The sequence below is a fragment of the Ascidiella aspersa genome, chromosome 8, assembly GCF_963924565.1.
Source record: "Ascidiella aspersa chromosome 8, kaAscAspe10.2, whole genome shotgun sequence".
Taxonomy (NCBI): Eukaryota; Metazoa; Chordata; class Ascidiacea; order Phlebobranchia; family Ascidiidae; genus Ascidiella; species Ascidiella aspersa.
Genome location: NC_139454.1, coordinates 7,747,021 through 7,767,661, shown reverse-complemented (window position 1 = coordinate 7,767,661; position 20,641 = coordinate 7,747,021). Strand labels below are relative to the sequence as shown.

General features: G+C 36.3%; 4 protein-coding genes across 4 annotated transcripts; all 4 read left to right on the top strand.

The window, feature by feature from the left end:
* Nucleotides 1-2,008: 2,008 nt before the first annotated feature.
* Nucleotides 2,009-5,355, top strand: LOC146135620 (uncharacterized). The gene is made up of 4 exons (XM_083396089.1): nt 2,009-2,260; nt 2,600-2,744; nt 3,326-3,435; nt 5,041-5,355. The coding sequence occupies exons 1-4, from the start codon at nt 2,009-2,011 to the stop codon at nt 5,353-5,355; spliced, it is 822 nt and encodes a 273-aa protein (XP_083252215.1).
* A 1,245-nt stretch (nt 5,356-6,600) lies between these two features.
* On the top strand, nt 6,601-9,043 carry LOC146135619 (uncharacterized). The gene is made up of 4 exons (XM_083396088.1): nt 6,601-6,852; nt 7,256-7,400; nt 7,673-7,782; nt 8,729-9,043. The coding sequence occupies exons 1-4, from the start codon at nt 6,601-6,603 to the stop codon at nt 9,041-9,043; spliced, it is 822 nt and encodes a 273-aa protein (XP_083252214.1).
* Nucleotides 9,044-11,431: 2,388 nt separating this feature from the next.
* LOC146135618 (uncharacterized) lies at nt 11,432-14,047 on the top strand. Its single transcript, XM_083395212.1, has 4 exons — nt 11,432-11,725; nt 12,045-12,189; nt 12,857-12,966; nt 13,417-14,047. The coding sequence occupies exons 1-4, from the start codon at nt 11,474-11,476 to the stop codon at nt 13,729-13,731; spliced, it is 822 nt and encodes a 273-aa protein (XP_083251338.1). The 5' UTR covers nt 11,432-11,473; the 3' UTR covers nt 13,732-14,047.
* Nucleotides 14,048-15,569: 1,522 nt separating this feature from the next.
* Nucleotides 15,570-17,803, top strand: LOC146135617 (uncharacterized). The gene is made up of 4 exons (XM_083396087.1): nt 15,570-15,821; nt 16,363-16,484; nt 17,064-17,169; nt 17,489-17,803. Exons 1-4 carry the CDS (start codon nt 15,570-15,572, stop codon nt 17,801-17,803), a joined length of 795 nt encoding a protein of 264 aa, XP_083252213.1.
* Nucleotides 17,804-20,641: the final 2,838 nt, after the last annotated feature.

The following is a 20,641-nucleotide window of genomic DNA, read 5'->3' as shown; positions in this document are numbered from 1 at the left end:
GCGACGGTCTATCGCTATTCAGAGAAACACTACCAAATTTACGTTTTATCATGATAAGCAACACTATTTTAAATGCGCTTAGTGCTTCGACATAAAACTGTAGGCCTAATCTTTAAAAAATTAAGTTGAGACATCCAATGTTAATAAAAGTGTTAAGACAAATTGGTTTTGTTGACCAATTTATTTTATTTTCCAATATATATCTTTTTTGTACTTGCATCTTTCTAACTAAGTTATGAACTGAAATTACCGCTGAGTTAAGCCATATTTTAACAGTATGCGCCGGTAGATGTTATGTGTCAATAAAATCGTTTACATTAAACGTGAAATTTGTTATTCTTTAGTTTATTTAGTGGCACTGAACAGTCCAGTTAACGTCAGGTATAGAAAAGCAGTAGTTACAGCGCTTTTTTTGCACATAGTTTCCAGAATTACCAGAATAGCACTTTTTGATTATGCCTGGCTAGCAACACTTTATGTAGAGTTTCTAACTGTAAGATGTTGGATTAAATGTCAATTGCCTGCACTGATTTGAACACTACACAACAACAAACAGTTGACAGGTTCGTTAAAGTTGTACTTAAATACAGAAAAGTGTTTGCAGAGCCACTGTAGGCTAAATTACATCGCATAATCAAATACACCAGCCGAACGTAAAGTAGGGCAACCTATAGATTTTACCAGCAGTGATGGTTTAGTTGTGTCGCAGATTACTATAATTAGTTAAAATGAAAGTGATATTTGCCGTTTTTTCGAAAGCTGGTATCTAGTTTGTAGCAACAGATTTAAGGCAGCTTGGTTTTCCCGAACAGTACGCATTTTAGGGTAAAGAATCGATGGACATTTTTAAAAACGGAGCCAACACCGAAGAATTTCGGCGAATGTTCGAGAATGTCGACGCCGTGGCAGATATGCCTGTCTGCTATTTTTGGGATCCAATTCAAGGCCTTTCGCAATGCAAATTATAAATAACGATGCATTTTTGGTAATCAACAAACAAACAAAAAAAGACAGAGCTGTCTTCGTTTTTTTTTACGTTCAGCACTACCATCGTGTTGCAGTATTTTTTTAACGTTTTATGCGGTTTTGCAGAACTATAATGGTTTGAAATATTATCCTTATTTTAAACTTTTTGCTTGCCATAATGTTTGCAAAACTATTGTCGGTCAGAACATAATTATGGTGGATCGTCTAACATCATTTTCTTGCAAAAAAACGTTGGAGCACGGACAATCGGACATCTGCTCCATTGACCAGCATGAAAACGTTATTCTGACCAAGAGACTTCTAAAAGCTAATAGAAAGACAATGAATGCAAAAACGTAGTTAGAACGAAAGGATTTTTCTATGGCGTTATAAGGTTTGTAGAAGTGTCTTGATAAAATTTCGTTAGATTGCAATTCAAATTGGGCAAGTGACAAGCGTTTAAAAATGGCTTATGAGTATTAATATCGCCTCAATATTCACCGAGTCATGTGTGGATCGTTAATGGAAAGGTTTTACCAAGGGCTACACACAATATTTGGTCTCTTGGTGTGCTAAGCATAATATTGCTTAAAAAGAAACGGGTTCACCAAAATTATGATTCTTTAATACTTATTTCTATGACGTGTTCGGACAGACTTGCTATGGCAATGACTTGGGCTCGGACAGAACTAATTTATTTGAAAATGTCTTGTTTACAACACTCACCAATTGCAAAACTTCTTGGAGGGTGACAACATGCCAACTGGCCCAACTATCTTTTCTTAAGGAAAACGTGATTCGGATCATACGTCATATGACAGGAAGCAAATTTTGGAGCGTGCAATTCGTTTGCCTTATTGACAAGAAAAAGGGTTGCTGAAAACGAATAAGGTAAACATAGCTAAAAGCTAAACGCATATTTTTACTTCGGTCAGCTTGCCAATTTTTTAAGTCAACTGCTCAGTTAAGTGCGTTAAAACAAGGCTAAAAGACTGAATCAACTTTTGTAGTTGAGTTTTCGTTAATCTTTTTAAGCTTCAAGATGAAAGTTATATATGCTGGTTTTAGCAAAACAGGAACAAAATCTATGGCAGCCGCCTTGAGAGAGCTGGGCTACATTGTTTACGATTTTATGGAGCAGTACGAATATCTTGTAAAAGAATGGAACGAAATTTTCAAAAATGGAGGCAGCACTGAAGACTTTCGTCGCATGTTCGAAAATGTTGATGCCGTGACAGATATGCCTGCCGGATTTTATTGGGACGAAATCCACAAAGCCTTTCCTGATGCAAAAGTATGTAAGATTATAGGTAGCCTGTTTATTTTACTGCAATATTGCAACAGGTTGTCAGTAAAAACACTTAAAAGATTTGTTTTCGTTAAACTTGGTATGACCGGTCACATACAATAGTTTTTCCATGGGGAAACTTTAGATTTTAAATCTCATGTCATTTCTTGCAATTTGGTTATTTTTAACATAAGATTACTTGCTGATGTGTGTATGTTTCACGTAATAAACAAGACTTGACTGATTTTTGTGTTGTCTTTTTCAATCTATATGTAAATTACAGCTATGTTAGACTCAAATCGCTATGACCAATATGCTGACATTAGCATAACCTAATGTTTTTAGATTGTATTTTCGATGAGAGAAAATGAAGATGATTGGTGTAAAAGCGTAAGAAAGCAATACGACATGTTTGACAAATGGTACTTTCGTCTCGTTGGTTTATTGTCGCCAACCAACTACAAGATACAAAATTTTGCAGATAGAATTTGTAAGTTATTGCTAAACGAATCAAAAAACTTTGTTTGAAAGGATTAAAAGAAATAAACTTTTGGGTTATACTCGTGTTATTTTCAGAATTGAATTAATGTGCAATATCTAAGTGAAAAGCGGTCAAACTAATATCACAAGGAGACAAGTTTGAATCCAAAATATACCTAAACTTGGAACATACAAGCCAACACAGAATTAATTAGCTATCAATACCCATTAAATGTTTGAAAATTTTATGTTTTCGTTTGTTTTTTATTATAATAGCAACTATTTTACTGTAAACACAAAAACTGTGAAATGCATCGTTAAACTTTGGAGCATATTGGTTGAAGGTTGTAGTAAGACTTAGTAAGAATATCAACGTCCATGTAGAAAGGTTATCATATTGAACGTTTCGAACATCTTTTTTATTAACGTTCAAAGGATACCTACTTCTGTATCGGCTTTGACATTCTTACTGCACCATATTAACGCCGAGAACTATTTCGGTAAATTTTCGGTTTTCAAACACAACTTGCAAACTGATCTGGTATTCACAGGCTTTTTGAATATGTTTTTTGTTTTGCTTTTCACGTGTAGTAAACGGAATTTTCGGATTGAAACACCAAGGAAACTTGTTCAGCATGAGACACTTTTCGGAGATGCACATGCGAATGGCATACAGAAGACATAACGCAAATGTGCTGCAGGTATACGAAGAATACTACTGTTTCAGGGATGTCTGATGCTTTGATACTTTTTATTTCAGGGATGTCTGATGCTTTGAGACATTTTATTCCGATAACAGTACCCAATATTTTGGACAAAAAAAATCGCGATCCTACCCGACACCAAATTACGTCATTATTATTGTCAGACAAACAACATATAGATACAAGCTGCACTTGTCACGTCTACGTAAAATGAGTCGACGTCCAGCTTACGACATAGGCTTTCTAACGAATTGTTAACGCTTAATACCCTAAAAAGATGGATATTGCAAAGAACTGTGGGATAAAACTGAATTGGCCTACAGAGAAATAAATAACTAGATCAGTGGTCTCAGCCTTTTTTCTTTCATGGCTCATTTTCGTTTTACAAAAGTTCTGTGGCCCATTCAATTTTTCTGAGTGTAAAAAGGTATAAAATGGGTTTAGTTCGAGCAAACAGAAGCAGGGCATATTTGAAGGCAAAACCGTGCATATCAGTGAGATGTTTGCTGATGAACTTTATTGGTCATATTCCTTAATTTTTGGAGGGGTTGAAAAGAGTGCACATGATGTAAATTCATAATTAATGCAATTTTCATTAAACTGTTCGTTTTATCATTTTAAGCCTTTAACGCAGTACGCATTACGAACAGTTAGTCGTAAACATCAATAACAAGTTTAAGGCATAGCAAGAATGTTAAATACAACCGTAAGAAACTAATTTGAGACAGAGAAACTACATTCTTAAATAATTCTAGCTTTTTTATAATGGTCTATGGCCCACTGGTTGAGAACCGCTAAACTAGAAAAAGCAGTGATTCTTAAACTGTGTACTGCGGTAATCTTGTCTGTATCGAGAAAAACTCACGTTTGCCATGTGATTTTATTGGAAAAATTTTGAACCACTTCCTCAATGAATGAATTTTCAGTGAATGACAATATGAGACTTTTAAATTAGGCCCAGGCGGCTCAAAAAAATTAATCTGTGGCTTTTTTGCAATACGTAATGGTAGAACTTTTATGTAAAACCGTAGGGATATTTTGAATAAGATGAAGTGTTGGGTTTTGCGAGTTCAGTTAGCCTGGTCAAAAATATAGTTCAAGCAATACCAGGCTAGAAATTAACTAGTCTGCGTAGGTCGCGATTTAGAATCTCACTGTTTTTCTAGCCTCAACTTGCCCGCACTACAATCCTATCAGGCTAATTTCAGTAAGCTTTTTCAAAGGCAGCCGGAGTACCCTTACGGGCACTTGTTAGGAGGGCTGCGGAGTCGGAGTCGGACTCGGACTCGAGGAGTCGAGTTGTTTTTGCTGGAGTCGGACTCGGGACTCGGGACTCGGGACTCGGGACTCGGGACTCGAGGAGTCTATTTGTTTTTGCTGGAATCGGACTCGGTAGTCGGGACTCGGTTAGTTTTACAAGGTCTAACCCGAGTCCCGAGTAGACCTTGTAAAACTAACCGAGTCTTTTTTAACCGACTATTTTTAACCGACTCCGCAGCCCTGCTTGTTAACATGTACAATGTACATATATACCTTAGGTAAAATAAAAATCACTTTGGCAGATCGTTGTTTTAACCTAAAAAGATAAATCAAAATTTGCAGAATGCGCCAAAGGACAAGTTGCTTATCTATTCGCCAAAGGAGGGCTGGGGAAGCTTGTGCAAATTTCTCGGAAAGGAAACCCCAGACACACCATTTCCGCACAACAATAAAGGGGGGGACATTGCGGATGAATTATACAGATCTCACCCGGTTTTCGTTCGCATCAAACGCGAGTCGTTGGTCTCAGTTGGACTTCTTAGCGCCCTGATGCTTTACAGTGGCTACAAACTTGCATCTGGATCCAATCCCGGTGCTTTTGCGAGGAAATGTTCAGTATGGTTCTTGTCTGGTCTGTTGGAAACGTTAAAAACGTAGGCGACGGTCTAAACCAGGGATGTCCAATCAGCGGTCCGCCTCATGTTTACGTGCGGCCCACCACTTTTTCTCATGTTTAGTAGCCTTTATTTAAAACAATTGTTTCGACGATCATCACAACGTGCAGAACGCGCAGTATATATGATCAATCAAAGATAAAAAAAATTGATGTAGGCCTAATGCCTAATCTCATAGTTTTTCTGAGGCTATAATCGACTCTAATGTCGCATTTCAACATCCATCGAACGCTTGTGCACCAATAATATAAGAAAAGTGGGTGTCTTTGCGGACCGTTTTAAGAAAATACAGCAGACCAAAGGTGTCGTACCATGGCATGATACTTCATGTAAGCTTAATTTTTCGCACTTCGCGCGATATGGCCGAGATTCACTTGTATATTTGCGCACAAGATTACTCTTGAAGAGCGGGTGTTTATAAGTTAAGTTGTTTTATGACGTCACAATATGACGTCACCCCTGTAATTTAATAGGTTTTGTGGCCCATCGAAATTTTTAAAGTGGCAATGCGGCCCATTCTGCTAAAAGGTTGGACATCCCTGGTCTAACCCATTCACAAAACACTACCGGTAGGCTACCACATGTATGGTTTGGTATGATAAAAAGTGTTAGGGAAAATTGATTTTGTTCATCTGTTTATTATTTTTAAAGATATACTTTCTTATTTTTGACCGAGATATAAACCCAAATTACTGCTAAGCTGAGCTATAACACTATTCACCGCTTTTGGCTTCATTGGGTTCAAAACTTTTTGTTAGTGGCTCAATGTTTTGTGTCAATAAAATCGTTTAGGCCCTACATGAAACGTGAAATTTGTAATTCTTTAGTTTTAATTATTTAGGGTCACTAAACAGTTAAGTAACGTCAGGTATAAAATAATAAGTACAAGTTTACAATTCTGGTTTTACACATAGTTCCAGAAATTAGCCTACCAAAGGAACTATTTTTGTTTATTATTTTGCCTGGTAGCAACACTTTATGTAGAGTTTCCAGTGGTAAGATGTTAATTTTATGTCAATTGCCTGCACTGCATCGAGCACTACACAACAACAAACAGTTGACTGGTTCGGACTTTAATCCAGAAGAGTGTTTGCAGAGCCACTGCGAGCTAAATTACATCGCTAAGCAAATACACCAGCCGATCTTAATGCAAAGTTTATAGGGCACACTACATATTTTACCAGCAGCGGCGGTTCAACTTGGTAGCAGATTAATAAAATTAGTTAAAATGAAAGTGATATTTGCCGGTTTCTCGAAAACTGGCACCAAGTCGATGGCAACAGCTTTAAGACAGCTTGGTTACGTTGTTTACGACTTTCCCGAGCAGTTCGAATTTCAAAGTAAAGAATGGATGGACGTTTTTAAAAACGGAGCTAGCACCGAAGATGTTCGGCGAATGTTCGAGAATGTCGACGCCGTGACAGATATGCCTGCCTGCTATTTTTGGGATGAAATTCACAAGGCCTTTCCCGATGCAAAGGTAGGCTACGTGCTGAATATATGCAGCAAACTTAAACCATTGAAAACCTACAGTCACAACAAGGTACTGAATACAGTTTTCATTACTTAAATTTTAGCAACGCTGTAAGTGCGTAGCTAAACGTTAACTACATAAATTTGCCCAATGAGAGGTATGGTCTATACTCTAAAATATGTTAGTTATGATAAGGAATGGTTAGAGGGTGAAATAAATCCATTTATTATTTTTGGGAAATAAATTCCCAATAAAAAAAAATTCTTATTAACAAATGTTAACGGTGAATTATATAAAATTTTCAAAATGTATATACTTAAAGGTGTTTTTATACAGACTGGCAAAAATATTTTACGTCCTGCAAATGAGAGGAGCATCACAGTCAGATAACAAAGATTTATTTACTCAGATCGTATTTTCCATGCGCTCAAACGAAGATGAATGGCTGGAAAGTACGAAACGACAATACAAAGCTTCTGATAAATGGTATCTTCGGGTCTTTACCTTTATATCACCAACCGCCTACAGAGTGAACAGATTTGTCGATATCATGGGTAAGAATAAGGACAATTTTCAACAAAACCTTGAAAAGTAGATAGCCCAAAAGTCAAGAAAAAGTTTGTTAAAATGCAAATCGATCGTATAGCATAAATCTCGTGCTACAATTTAACGAATGTCATATACGTAAGAATTTTTGTTTCCAAAACAATACATTTTAGCAAGCCTATATAACTGCCCAAGTTTAATTTGTTTATTGTTGGAAATGGTGTGTTTTCACAGTTTTCGTTCCAAATAGTTAAATCTCTTGTTTGAATATTAAACACAGTTAGAGCAACTTGTGGGCACGAGTACAGACAAACGCTGTTCCGGCAAATTCTGGTTCCAGATACTTTAAGCTTGATGACTTATCGCAGACACAACGCGCATGTGCTTCAGGTATATCAGTGTTGTAATGTCTTAAGTCGATGACTGGAGTGCACTTAAGTCACTGCATGCTCTCAAATGCACTTAAGTTACTGTTTTTAAATACTAACTTTTTACTGATTTTTGGACTTGACTTGTCTTAAGTCGTTCTAATAAAATTACTTGGCTCGTCTTCAGTCTTTTGGACAAAAGATTAATTTGAAATTGAGTCATTGAGTTAAATGACCCGTTTTTTGTTACTATTTATAGTTGACCTATTGATCATGTAGGCCTAATGGAACGAGTTTCACAATCTTTATAGTTTATCGTTTCATCTTGATGCTAGTTTGCATTTTACAACACTGTGGTTTAAACAATTTTTTCTACATTCTTTTTTGTGCTTATGAAATGAGGCCATGCAAAGTGGTCCCTTCGAAATTTCATTCGGATAGATAAGGGATAAAGTACAACTTTTTGAAAGAAATACAATCCACTTAGCGGTAGTGGAAAAGTGTACAAAAAAAAAACTCTTTTTAAACATATTATCTCGTTCAACTCTTGATTGTTTTCTTAAGGCAACTAAATATTCTCGAAAGTGTTGTGATAACTTTAAAATTCAACTAGAAAATTAAAAGCTAAAACAAAATAAGAAAGTTTGTTTGAAGTTAATTTTGTCGACATTCGACCGTAAAAGTCGGTTTTCTTCTTTTCTCAACGATGATTTAAACGTTTTATAGAACGCGCTTAAGGATAAGCTGCTGGTCTATTCGCCAGCCGAAGTCAATGATTTGAGTGCACTCAAGTTACTGTTTTTAGTTGTTAATTGACATGACTTGTTTTAAGTCGTTCTGATACCATGACTTGGCTTGTCTTATGCTTTTGACAAAATATTTGATTTGAACGTTAAATGACCCGTTTTTTAGGTTATTTTTGTTGCCATTCGGCCGTAAACGCCGTTTTCTACTTAAACATTTTATAGAACGCGCCAAAGGACAAGCTGCTGATCTTTTCGCCTAAAGAGGGCTGGGGAAGCTTGTGCAAATTCCTTGGAAAAGAGATTCCAGACTCTCCGTTTCCGCACAAGAATAAAGGGGGAAACATTGTGGATGAAATGTACAACACACATCCTTTGTTTGTTCGCATCAAAAGAGAATCTTTGGTCTTTGGTAGTTTGTTAACTACGCTTACGTGCTACGCTGGTTACAAACTTGCAACAGGATCGAACCCGCTTTCTTGTGCAAAACGATTTTCCGAATTTATGCTTTCGTCCATTTTAAACATCGTCGCAAAATAAGTTGCCAGTTGTTTAACCTCTCGATCCGTTTTCAATTAAGTGTGTGATGGCCTGGAATAAATTGAAGATTTATTTTTGAATAAAATTGTTTTTTTACGAAAATGTGTTAACAAATAATGTAAGTTGTATAAAACAACATTGTTTTCAAGCCTTTGGTATTTTTTTGAAAGATTGAGTCAAACCTTTGTAACACAACCAGTGTCGAGGCCAGTCGTTTGCAAAACAACTAAAGTTAGGTTTCCGTAAATAGCAAATTGCGAGGCAAGTTCCAGACGAAACAAAATTACATTTATTTGGTTTTAATTAATCTTTGTTAAAATACACTACAATTTAACGACTGTCATATGCGTCAGATTTTTTTGTTTTCAAAACATTAAATTTAAGCCTATATAACTATCCAGGTTTCGTTTATTGCTGGAAATTGTGTGTTTTCAGAGTTTTCGTTGTAAAGAGTTAAACTCTATAGTGATGAGTCAAATGAAATATTTTCAGCAAACTTATTTTCAAAACCACGATACATTTTAAAATTTATCTTATAAATATTGTAAATTTAATAGTTGAGCTAGTCGTCCCGTTGGCCTAAAATCTACTTTTATATTAGGGGAAATTACCAATTTTATTATTCATCTTACGCAATTATATAATTTGGGGACCCAGCCCTATGCATTTTATTGCGAATATTTAAGGATTAAAGGGGGTATAAACACGGTATGCATTTGTTGATCAGAATGCGTCCGGGTGCTGGCCTTGAATCCTATACCACAGCGTTAAACAATTATTAAATCAACGAACAATATTTAGGTTATCGTTTGGGGGCGCTGGTAGAATCCTACCAAATCCGCACCATATACATGAATAATAATATAGGTTGTCATACGATTCTAGACCAGCGCCCGAGGCCATTCATGATTTTGCCTTAGGTACTGGTTTGGAAACCTTCCATACGTTCACATAATTGTTAAACTAATCAAAATGCATATTATTTGGGCTAGGGTGCGAGTTTGGGTTTGGTAGGGTCCAGTAGGGCAGTAGGGCGCTGGTCTAGAATCCTACCACAGTTATGAAATTAACCCACAATATTTGGGTTAGGATGCGAGTTAGCGTTTGGGTGTGGGTGGGTCAAGTATTATTATAGTCTTTATTTAATAATAAAACTTGACTCACCCTAACCCAAACGCTAACCCGCACCCTAACCCAAATGGTGTTTCGTTGTGGTAGGATTCTAGACCAGCGCCGGCAGTAGGCCTAATGTTATTAGGTTTATATTTCCATATTTATTTATTCTCTTCCTTGTAGTTTAAAATTTGAAACTCGTTTCATCACTGCAAAACAAAAACTGTAGGACTCTAGAGTCTAGACCAGCGCCCCAGCATATTATTATTTTATTTTTTGTTTTATTTATTTTTTAAAGTTGGTGTGGTAATTCACTGATTCAACTGTGCACACAAATTTATTTAGCAAAAATCCCAGGTGTGCACTGCACCCACCACAGAATGCAGAGTGAAAGTTGCATGTAGGATTGATATGTTAATGGTTAATCCAATACCCATATAGGCCATGTCAGATATTTTGTGTAAAATGTGCCATGATCAGTTACTCAATGATGTCATACTATGGTTAAAAGGCCAAATTTATCAAATTAATAACTACTAAAAATAATTTTTTGAGCGTATGAGGCAGAAATTTGCTTTTGCTCTAAGAATGCCTATAAAATAAAAAAACATGAACATATTTTTATTGTATGGTTTAAAATTTATCTTTCAAAATTGATATTTTTGAATTGCAAAACTTAAAATGTATATATTAATTTGTAATTAATATAATGCCTGGCAGCAACAGTATATATATTCATTAATTTAGCATTGGATTGGCTTCCATACCAATGTTTATATTTATTAGAATTCTTACTTCACGTTTAAAGTACAACCATTGTGTTTTATACATAACTTATCATTTGTGTGGTACATCACATGATTTTAGGCATGTCTGAAAGACTAGGTGCACAAGAAATATAAGAATCCTTTTTTTTACTTTTTTTAGGTCTAGTCCTATAAGTTAGTAATGTGTTTATAAATAACTTATTACTAGTAAAGATAATTATGAAAAAGCATATATACTAAGGACAATTTTCTCCAAATTTAATGCTTGTATGTCAGTGCGACATCATACAAAACTAGTTTTTGATAGCAATTAAATATATCACAAAAAATATTTGAGAAAACTGTGGGTGTTGGGTTGCAACCCCTCATTTTGGTTATGCAAATTGCAAAAATAAAAGCTGAGCTGTTACAAAATATTAAGTACAAGGAGATTTTAAGCCTCCAAACAATCTTGAATATAATACTGAATCTAGTGTTTTGTAAACAGTTTATTACAGGTAATTTCTGTAACACCTCTTATCTAATTTATTTTATTAAGCATCCAACAAAAATGAAAGTTATCTCTGCTGGTTTTTGCAAAACCGGCACCACGTCAATGGCAGAAGCCCTGAGACAACTTGGCTATGTTGTTTACGATTCACCAGAACAGTTTATAAACCATGGTGAAGACTGGGCAAGAATTATGGTCTATGGCGCGACTGCTGATGACTTTCACCGAATGTATGAGAACGTTGACGCCGTGACCGACATTCCCGCCTGTTATTTTTGGGAAGAAATTCACAAGGCCTTTCCCGATGCTAAGGTTTTTATGATTAAAACTATTTGTAACACAGAAGCAATCATTTTGTGGTTAGCAAAATAGTACTTGACATAAGTTGGAGAGGTGTTCACAAGGCCCATACTACAACATAGATTTTTGCAAACATTAAAAAACTGCTTTAGTAAAATAATTTGCCAGAAAACATTTAGGATGGAAGAGTTTAAGCAGCGCTAGCCTATAGTGCTTAGTCAAATAGAATATTAATTATTTTCCAAAATCACAATACATTTTAATACAAAAATAAACAAAACAAAAAACTGATTATATAAGGCTAAAAACAGTCCAGCTTTTTTTCTTTTAGATCATATTTTCAATGAGAGAAGATGAGGAAACATGGATGAAGAGCTTAAGGAAACAAATGGACGCAGAGAACAAGTGGTACTTTCGGGTGTTTGAATACCTATCACCGACCAACTACAGACTGAGGCAGGTCTCACAATACATTGGTAAGAAGTAAAGAAGTCATATTTTGGCTACAAATGTGTTATGGTGGTCAAATGTGTTATGGTGTTGCCCCAAAGTCTTAAATTAATTTGAGTACTGAAAAATCTTTAAAAATCCGTATGTTTTTTCAAAAGTCTTTGAATTTAGGATTTGTCCAGCTTTAGTTATATCTTAAAAAGTGCTGTTGTAAAACCAGTTTTTAAACTATTTGTTTATGTGTTGCCAATGTATTATACTGCTTGCTTTTAGAATTGTTTAAAATATAAATTGTCTTTAAAGTATGCAAGGAAGTAATGTTTATTTTCCGCTCGCACTAAAATTAAAATACACAAAGTATAAGAAACAAATTCATGTGCAATAATGGCCGGAGCAGTGATGGGTCCAACATACCTTACAGCTGCATGCTAAATGTAAAAATTAAATTAAGAAAATCATTTTAAAACCCTTTTTGAATGTCTCTGAATTTTTTTCTTAAAAAAATTTCGTGCCAATCAAAGTTTCTTGTATTCTGTAAAAATCGTACAATTTTTCTGATCTCTATTAATTACCAAGGCTTGTTAACATATATATATATATATATATATATAGTATGTGTGACTGTGTGTACGTCTTGTTTTTTAAAGATCTAGATTATATTTCTTGGTGAACCTTGTTAACTTTGTATTACAGTGAGAGGAATCTTCGGCTGTGAATACAGATATTCCTTCTTGCATCGGAAACCCCTGCCAGAGATTCTACTGCGAATGACTTACAGAAGACACAACGCAAATGTTCTACAGGTAAATTAATATTTTTAATTGCAAGATCTTACAACAAATAAGGTTTTAGGTTAAATTTTGTTTTAGTAATGATTGTTGTACCGTACCATTGTTTTTCACAACCACTGAGCAGAATTAATGCTTTAGTGAAGGAATCATATAGACTGGTTACCTGCTGTAACTAATGATTATTAAATCAATGTAACTCGCAATTACTTTTAGGTTTAATAATATTAAAAAAAATGGATTGTATAGACATAGTTGAAATATCAAAGACAATGTAGAAGTAGGTAACAGTTTGACGTAATAAAATAAATGAAAATTTTGATGTTGTGAACAAATAAATTAAATCCAAACGTACAAAATACTTTACCTGCTTTGATATGGAATTTGGTATATCTTATACGCCTAGCTAATTATTCATACCATTATGCCCAGAATATCATAAATATGTAAATAAAATAATTTCAGAACGCCCCTAAGGACAAGTTGTTAATCTACTCCACCAAAGACGGTTGGAAAAGCCTTTGCGAGTTCTTGGGCAAAGAGGTTCCCGACACCCCTTATCCGCACAAAAACGTCGGGGGAAACGCAATGGACGAAATTCTCAACGAACATCCGATATTCGCGCGAATAAAACGCGAAACGATGGCCTCAGTGAGCCTTGTGACTCTTCTGCTGCTTTACAGCGGCTACAAACTCGCAACTGGATCGAATCCAATTGCTTACGCCAAGCGCTGCTCTGTTTCTTTACTTACAAGCCTGGCAAACGCAATTGACAAATAACCGCAAAGTGGGCCACTCTGTATTAGTTTAGTGTGCCGTGTAGAACCGGGCCAGTGAAGACAAATGTTTAACGAATAAGGCACTTCAAATAAATATAAATCGCTCTTCTGGTGTAAACGAAGTATAAACCGACGAAATAAGGCAACTTGTTTCTTTTTTATCCAAATGTAGCTGAGTCTGTTGTAGAGTAATTTTTTGTGTTTCGATCAATCATGACTGAGTCTGAGTTGTGTTTCGTAAAATTAGAAAATCCTCTATTCGTAAATACGATGATGCTGCGGTAAAATAAAATGTGCAATCTTATCCGAAGAATTGACTCTACACATGTCTACGTTTTTAACCGATTCTAGTGTTTAAGAGGGAAGGCCATGTTACTTATAAAAAAAACAGTCAAGTAAAACGTTTTTGGCAGATTTTAACATCAACAGGTACAGAGTATGTTTAGCAAATCATTAACTATACCAGGATAATCAGGTAGTACATTAACTATACCTTATATCGAAAGACTTGAAGGATTATCCCGAGCTAGTTTTGTTGCAAAGATTTTCGTCGACAGCTTACAAGATGGTATGGCTGGACAAGCTGTCGCCTAGCATACAATTTCGGAATAAGTAGGTTGCCCGCGCTGAACAATGGTTTTTAGACGCAACTTGTCCGCTATATGTAGTCTAGAACTGGATTTTATGTTATAGCGAATGAGTAGTTAGGTATATTGAAACATGTTTGACAGGTTCAAGAAGCAGTCGTTGATACTTTCTAAGGCCAAGCCCCGGGACGGTTAGCCCAGTCCTGGGACCGTTTGTTACTTTTAAGTATTCTTTTAAATGAGTAAATTTTAATTTAGTTTGGATTTAGACTTTTGGTCAATTTGCAAGGTTCTTCAAACGATTGTTAGTGTATGTTTCGAGTGCAAAAATCTAGAATATTATATTAAATGAGAATTGTGCACAGTTAATATAAGCTTTTCAATTGTGTCTATGCTCCTAATTGAACAAACCACTTGGACAAAAATGTTGTAAGGTTCGCGCAAAGTTTGGTGGGATGGATTAAGCCATAAACCAGTGTTGAACGTAATTTATAACACGGGGCAAAATCGAGTTGTAATGTTGACGTATATCATATTTAAAAAACGAGTAAGCCATCCCTGGTCTGTAGCAGGCATCTTGATATGAATAAATATTATGCTACAAGTTTAGTTACGGCCTTTGAACAGTTAATTCCGGCAACGTTGCTCAGCAAACACCCTTTTAGCAATTCTTTCTTACCAGTAGCCACGCCAATCGTTGTCAGGTTTAGTTGTCACGACTGACGTACGGTATGTCGTATGCACATTTTCTTGTGTGGGTAATGGGTATAACCAAAGAGACTTCAACAAAATTTTAAATCTCTTTGTATTAACTAGAGTATATTAACCTGTAAGCAAGATTAAACGGCGCTGGTCTAGAATCCCACCTCAATGAACGTTATTTGGGTTCACTAAGCATTAATAATAAATAATAATACTTGACGGGGCTGGTATAGAATCCTACCACAATTTTGAATTCAACGCACAACATTTGAGTTAGGGTGCGAGTTATCGTCGGCGTGTGGATGGTTCAAGTAATATATTCATTATTTAATAATAATACTTGTCCCACCCTAACACAAAACGCTAGCCCGCACCCTAACCCAAGTAATGTGCGTTGTGGTAGGATTCTAGGCCAGCGCCTACTTGACTCACCCTCATCCAAACACTAACCAAAACCCTAACCGCATCATTGTAAATTGCTTTAATAAATGGTTTCAACCCTGTGGTAGGATTCTAGACCAGCGCCGATTAAACTAAACCGTGAAGCAAGATGAAAGTAATTTTTGCCGGTTTCTGTAAAACTGGCACCAAATCTATGGCCGCGGCTCTCAGACAGCTTGGCTACGTTGTGTACGACTCGGCCGAGCATTTTGCATTTCACGGCGACGAATGGTCTCGCATTTTGCTGCACGGAGGAACTACCGAAGACTTTCGTCGAATGTACGAGAACGTTGATGCTGTAACCGACGTCCCAGCCTGTTATTTTTGGGACGAAATCCACAAAGCATTTCCCGAAGCAAAGGTAAGCAACATAAAAGAAAATGACTTGGATTTTTAAAATACTAAAGAGTAGGTTTAACGATGCGAGAAAATTTCCAACATTTTTTTATTCAATTAAAAATCTCGAACCAGTGTTTTTTGAGAATTTTTTCAACAGGCTTCAAAATCTTAATACAAACACTCTTAGTACACCGCAAGCCATTGCAGACTTACCGAATGTGTCGATCAATGATGCAAGCAGGGCAGGCTAGAAAAAGAACTAGCCTGCAGTGAGGTTCGAACTCATGACCCCCGGTCATACCAGGATCATCGCTCTACCAACTGAGCGACACAGGCTAAGAGAGAAGCTAGTTGAGAAACAACCATACGCCAATGCTTGCCACAATCTGTTAGAAAAAGCAACTTCATATTGAAGGGGGTCTACAGTAGCATATCATTATTCGCTGAAACCAGCACACACATATGTGTTTTAACAATTAACAAAGTGTGGATGTTAGAAATCAATTTTGAACTTGAAAAAACTTTTTACCTTAAACTTTTTTATTTTTATTTTGGTCGTGAAGATTATATTCTCAATGCGCGACAACGAGGATACCTGGATGGCAAGTATGCAAAGACAGATAAACGCCGAGAACAAGTGGTACTTTCGCCTATTTCCCTTATTGTCACCAACCAACGCCCGACTGTTTAAAGTTTCACAATGCGTTGGTGAGAATATTTTTTTGTGAAACTAACTGCTAAATTCGAAACATTGCGACTTTCCAGGTATGTCTATAGCAGTATGGAACAACACTTGTGACTTGGCGAGTATGTCGGCCAAAGAATCAACGTGAAAACCAAAGAAATTGGTGCAGAAATTTTATTTAAAGAACTATTTTACAAATAAAAGTTGTGGTTATTTCCACATATAAATTGCCGAAAATGTAGGAACATTAGGCACATACACAATTGACGAAAATATAATTTTTTGTGCCCTTCTGAAAAAGTTGCGGTAGTACGAAGGACGTTGTTCAGTGGGGAAAAAGGCTGTGCCAGGATAGATTGTTTATAATAAATAAAACAACGAAGAATTTAGGCAAAAAAAGCTTGTCACTAGAAGGGTGGCAAAATTCTGCCAGCCTAATGTGAGGTATCGCAAACTTATGTATCCTAACGCTGCGACCGCAAAGCTTTGTTTCTTACGAATGTAATGTTAGAAAAAACAACTGCTTTTTAACAACGAACTTTCTCTGATTGTTCTTCCAAACCTTTTTATTGTAGTCAGAGCAATTTTCGGATGCGAGCGAACCCAAAATTTGTTCCAAAGGCGACCCATGCCCGAAATTCTGTTAAGGATGACTTACAGGAGACATAACGCAAATGTTCTGCAGGTAAACTTAAACGTTTGTCGGAAATAATTTTAGAGGTGTTTTATTGAAAAAAAAAAGTTGGTTGGGTGCTGCATTAGCAAGATTCGAACCATGGAATCGCTTTTTCCAGTTATCTTAAAACGGCCAAATGGAATCAAAAATGTAGGTTTGTAGTATTTAACAAAAATACTTGTTCAACGAGCATTCACCGGTAACTATCTTTACTAGGCTTTCGACACTTTGTAATCATCCTACTGCAATTCATTTTTTTTAACCTGAATCTTTAAGTCTGGTTTTTAAAAACTTATAGATTTTATAATGTTAACTCAAACTATTTCAGAACGCGCCGAAAGACAGGTTGTTAATCCACTCCGCCAAAGACGGTTGGGAAAGTCTTTGCAAGTTCTTGGGCAAAGAGGTTCCCGACACCCCGTACCCGCACAAAAACGTCGGGGGAGACATAATCAAGGAATTGTGGAAAGAACACCCGATATTCGCGCGCATAAAACGCGAAACGATGGCCTCAGTGAGCATCGGGACTCTGCTGCTGCTTTACAGCGGCTACAAACTCGCAACTGGATCGAATCCAATTGCTTACGCCAAGCGCTGCTCTGTTTCTTTACTTACAAGCCTGGCAAACGCAATCGACAAATAATACGCAACTCTTATCGGTTTAGTGTGCCGTATAAAACCGGGTTCAATTTTTGTGTTTCACTCAGTGCGATCAATCATGACTGAACTGGATCAAATACGATTGCCTACTCCAGCGGTTCCCAAACTTTTGCAAATATTTTGATGTTTCGCGGCCCTATAAAATTCCAAGGGTCACTTGAGCCATGCTTCTTGTAGTACACTAGTGCAGTAACGATTCTTTCAATGTAACAACTTTCCAACTGATGCGAACTATTTTTCGGTAGCGTAGTACAGCATAATATACGCTTTGATGTTTAAAAACATTCGCTAAAGCCTAATTAAAAAACTTAAAGACTAATTCTCCTTGCGGACCCCCTAAAACTGATCTAAGGACCCCAGTTCGTCCGCGCACCCCCGTTTGGGAACCGCTTGGCTACTCCAAGCGCTGCTTTGTTTTTTCTTATGAGTCTGGCAAGCATCCTCAATCATTAAATTGGTACGAAATTGTTTGAGTGGTACCACGCGGTGCTTACAACCGTTGTATGAACTCAAATTAAAAAGTCAATAATTTTACCATAAATACGAATTTTGATACTGACCAGTCTCAACTAGCGAAGCTAACTTTGCCTTTCAAGACTTTATTGCAAAACCTGATCTAGATATTTAGAGCAAAACATGTCCGACAATATAACAATTATTTTATGACTTGGGCTACCAAGTTTAAGATTAGCATTAAGCGACCCACTGAAACTATAAAAGTGTATTACAACGGTATCGTTTTTTGTAGGAAACAATACCCTAATGTTAATCAATTTAGTATTATAAATTGAACAAACTCCCTGGGGCCGCCTATGCAAAGAAAATTAGCTAAACATTCACGTATAAGTTATAGTATATCACGTCGAACGTAGGATATGCTGATTTTGCTTTGGCGCTATTTCGCAAATTGCAAAATACAGTAATGTGTAAAGGACATACATATGTTGAGCCAGAAAGCGAGAATCCGTTATTTCAAGTTGATTAAAGTTTTAAGTGGATGGTGATCGAATCTGAAAAAAGGTGTGCTTTTTTACTTTTCACCCACACTATACTGATCTTGTAGTGTACATTAAGCCTTTTTCAGCTAGTTCATAATAACTGATATATTGCGGTACACTTCGTTTCCGTTACACCTCGTTACCCGTTAAAACAATCACACTTCATTTCCGTCAACACAACGCCGAAAAATATATTATAGGCAATAAATGAGGGTAAATGCTATTTGCGTATTTTAAAGGTGATATTTGCGTGTTTTAATAGGCCTAATTTCATCAATTGGTTATACCGGTACAAGCAGAAAGTAAGTAAGTGGCTTATACTTGGCTCTATTTAATACTTGGCTCTATTTAAACCCAACATAAATTGTTTAAAGTACCGTATTTCGTATTGTTTCAGACAAACTATAGTTAAGAATTGCCTGTTAAAACTTCGAAACAAATTTCATCGTTCTGTGCCGGAACGTTTACTGTTAAATTATTTAATCATTTATACTATATTTAATTTGTAATTTGGAAAGTATTTACCGAATTAAAAGTTTTGATTTAATGTTGTTAGTTGAATTTGGATCTGGACCCGGGACTCGACTAGAACAGAAACTATATACTGCTAAGATTATAAGACAGCTTAAAGCAATTATAATTTAAGGGATCGTTTGCCTGGGACCAATATTATGCCTTCCTTACAAAGGAAGTATTTTAAATTGTTTAATGATACTGGGGTATACGTTATCGCATATCAAAAATCTATAGTTAATGTCCTAACCCAGTTGTGCTCAATAATTTGACCTGGCTGAACCCCATTGTCTGTTTAACCTAATTGACGACTAAACACATTTTTGAAGCAACAAAAACTGAAAAAAGAATAACGTGTGCCCTCACCCTTTAAGAATAGTTAATTTAAAGACGTTAGGCCTGATAGGAGGTCCTAACAGGACACATAGGATTGAAAAACATTTTTTTAATTAAGTCATGGGTTTCGTTGCATTTACTGAACTGTGGTTTGTAGTTTTAAATTAGATATGCGCTTAAGGCCTCAACCAATGGATCCCTGTATGCAGGGTTTTTTTTAAGGTTTGGTTTGGGTGACCGCTAAGTAGTTTTAAGAGACCGCAAGTGTTTCATTTAAATACCAAAAAGTTGCAAGTCCAAAATTTGGGAAACCGCTGGAGAAAATCAAAACACCTTAAAAAAACACTGCGCTGTATGTTGTGCTAGCAGGTGGATAAGGATTGGAAACAATCCTCTTGTTAGTCTGTATTTAACACAAATTAGTCTAAGTCTATAGTGAGTTGGCATGTTTGCATAAACTTACAGGAAACGTGTATGTGCGACCAAAAGCAACAAAAGGATCTGCAAATCGACAAACAAACTTCAAAAACTATGGGAAGAATGGTTGTTATATAATTTGACTTTTAAACTGCTTTGAAATTTCTCGAGCCCTTAGCGCGTACAAGGCAAAATAAATCTGCGGCAAGTACAACCGAGATCTACTGCCAACGTATTTCATTCTCATGTGACTTGGCACGGAAACGTACGGCACCACAATTGATGACAGGTGTGTTCCAAAACGCGACGACAACGTGCTTGTTTCAAGTTGGTTTAAACACGACAAACAGCAGCGCAACACCAGAAGTCGTTTTTTTAGAAAAAAATATCAAACAACGCTCGGTTAATTGAATGGGATTTTATTCATTAACCCCAAGAGATTCATTAGCGTTGCTCCGATCCTGGCAAAGAATTTTTTTTATGTTAAACTTAAGCCAATCAATTGTAGCGGCGTTATTGGGAGATTAAGCGAGCGAGTTTTGTACAAAAAGAGGTTT

Bases quoted from the DNA above. Each gene is read 5' to 3' on its own strand.
- LOC146135620 (XM_083396089.1), top strand. From the start codon at position 2,009: ATGAAAGTTATATATGCTGGTTTTAGCAAAACAGGAACAAAATCTATG. The intron at 2,261-2,599 runs GTATGTAAGATT...TAATGTTTTTAG, and splicing joins AAGCCTTTCCTGATGCAAAA to ATTGTATTTTCGATGAGAGA. The intron at 3,436-5,040 runs GTATACGAAGAA...CAAAATTTGCAG, and splicing joins ATAACGCAAATGTGCTGCAG to AATGCGCCAAAGGACAAGTT.
- LOC146135619 (XM_083396088.1), top strand. From the start codon at position 6,601: ATGAAAGTGATATTTGCCGGTTTCTCGAAAACTGGCACCAAGTCGATG. The intron at 6,853-7,255 runs GTAGGCTACGTG...TTATTTACTCAG, and splicing joins AGGCCTTTCCCGATGCAAAG to ATCGTATTTTCCATGCGCTC. The intron at 7,401-7,672 runs GTAAGAATAAGG...TATTAAACACAG, and splicing joins CAGATTTGTCGATATCATGG to TTAGAGCAACTTGTGGGCAC.
- LOC146135618 (XM_083395212.1), top strand. From the start codon at position 11,474: ATGAAAGTTATCTCTGCTGGTTTTTGCAAAACCGGCACCACGTCAATG. The intron at 12,190-12,856 runs GTAAGAAGTAAA...TTTGTATTACAG, and splicing joins GCAGGTCTCACAATACATTG to TGAGAGGAATCTTCGGCTGT. The intron at 12,967-13,416 runs GTAAATTAATAT...AAATAATTTCAG, and splicing joins ACAACGCAAATGTTCTACAG to AACGCCCCTAAGGACAAGTT.
- LOC146135617 (XM_083396087.1), top strand. From the start codon at position 15,570: ATGAAAGTAATTTTTGCCGGTTTCTGTAAAACTGGCACCAAATCTATG. The intron at 16,485-17,063 runs GTTTAAAGTTTC...TATTGTAGTCAG, and splicing joins TCACCAACCAACGCCCGACT to AGCAATTTTCGGATGCGAGC. The intron at 17,170-17,488 runs GTAAACTTAAAC...AAACTATTTCAG, and splicing joins ATAACGCAAATGTTCTGCAG to AACGCGCCGAAAGACAGGTT.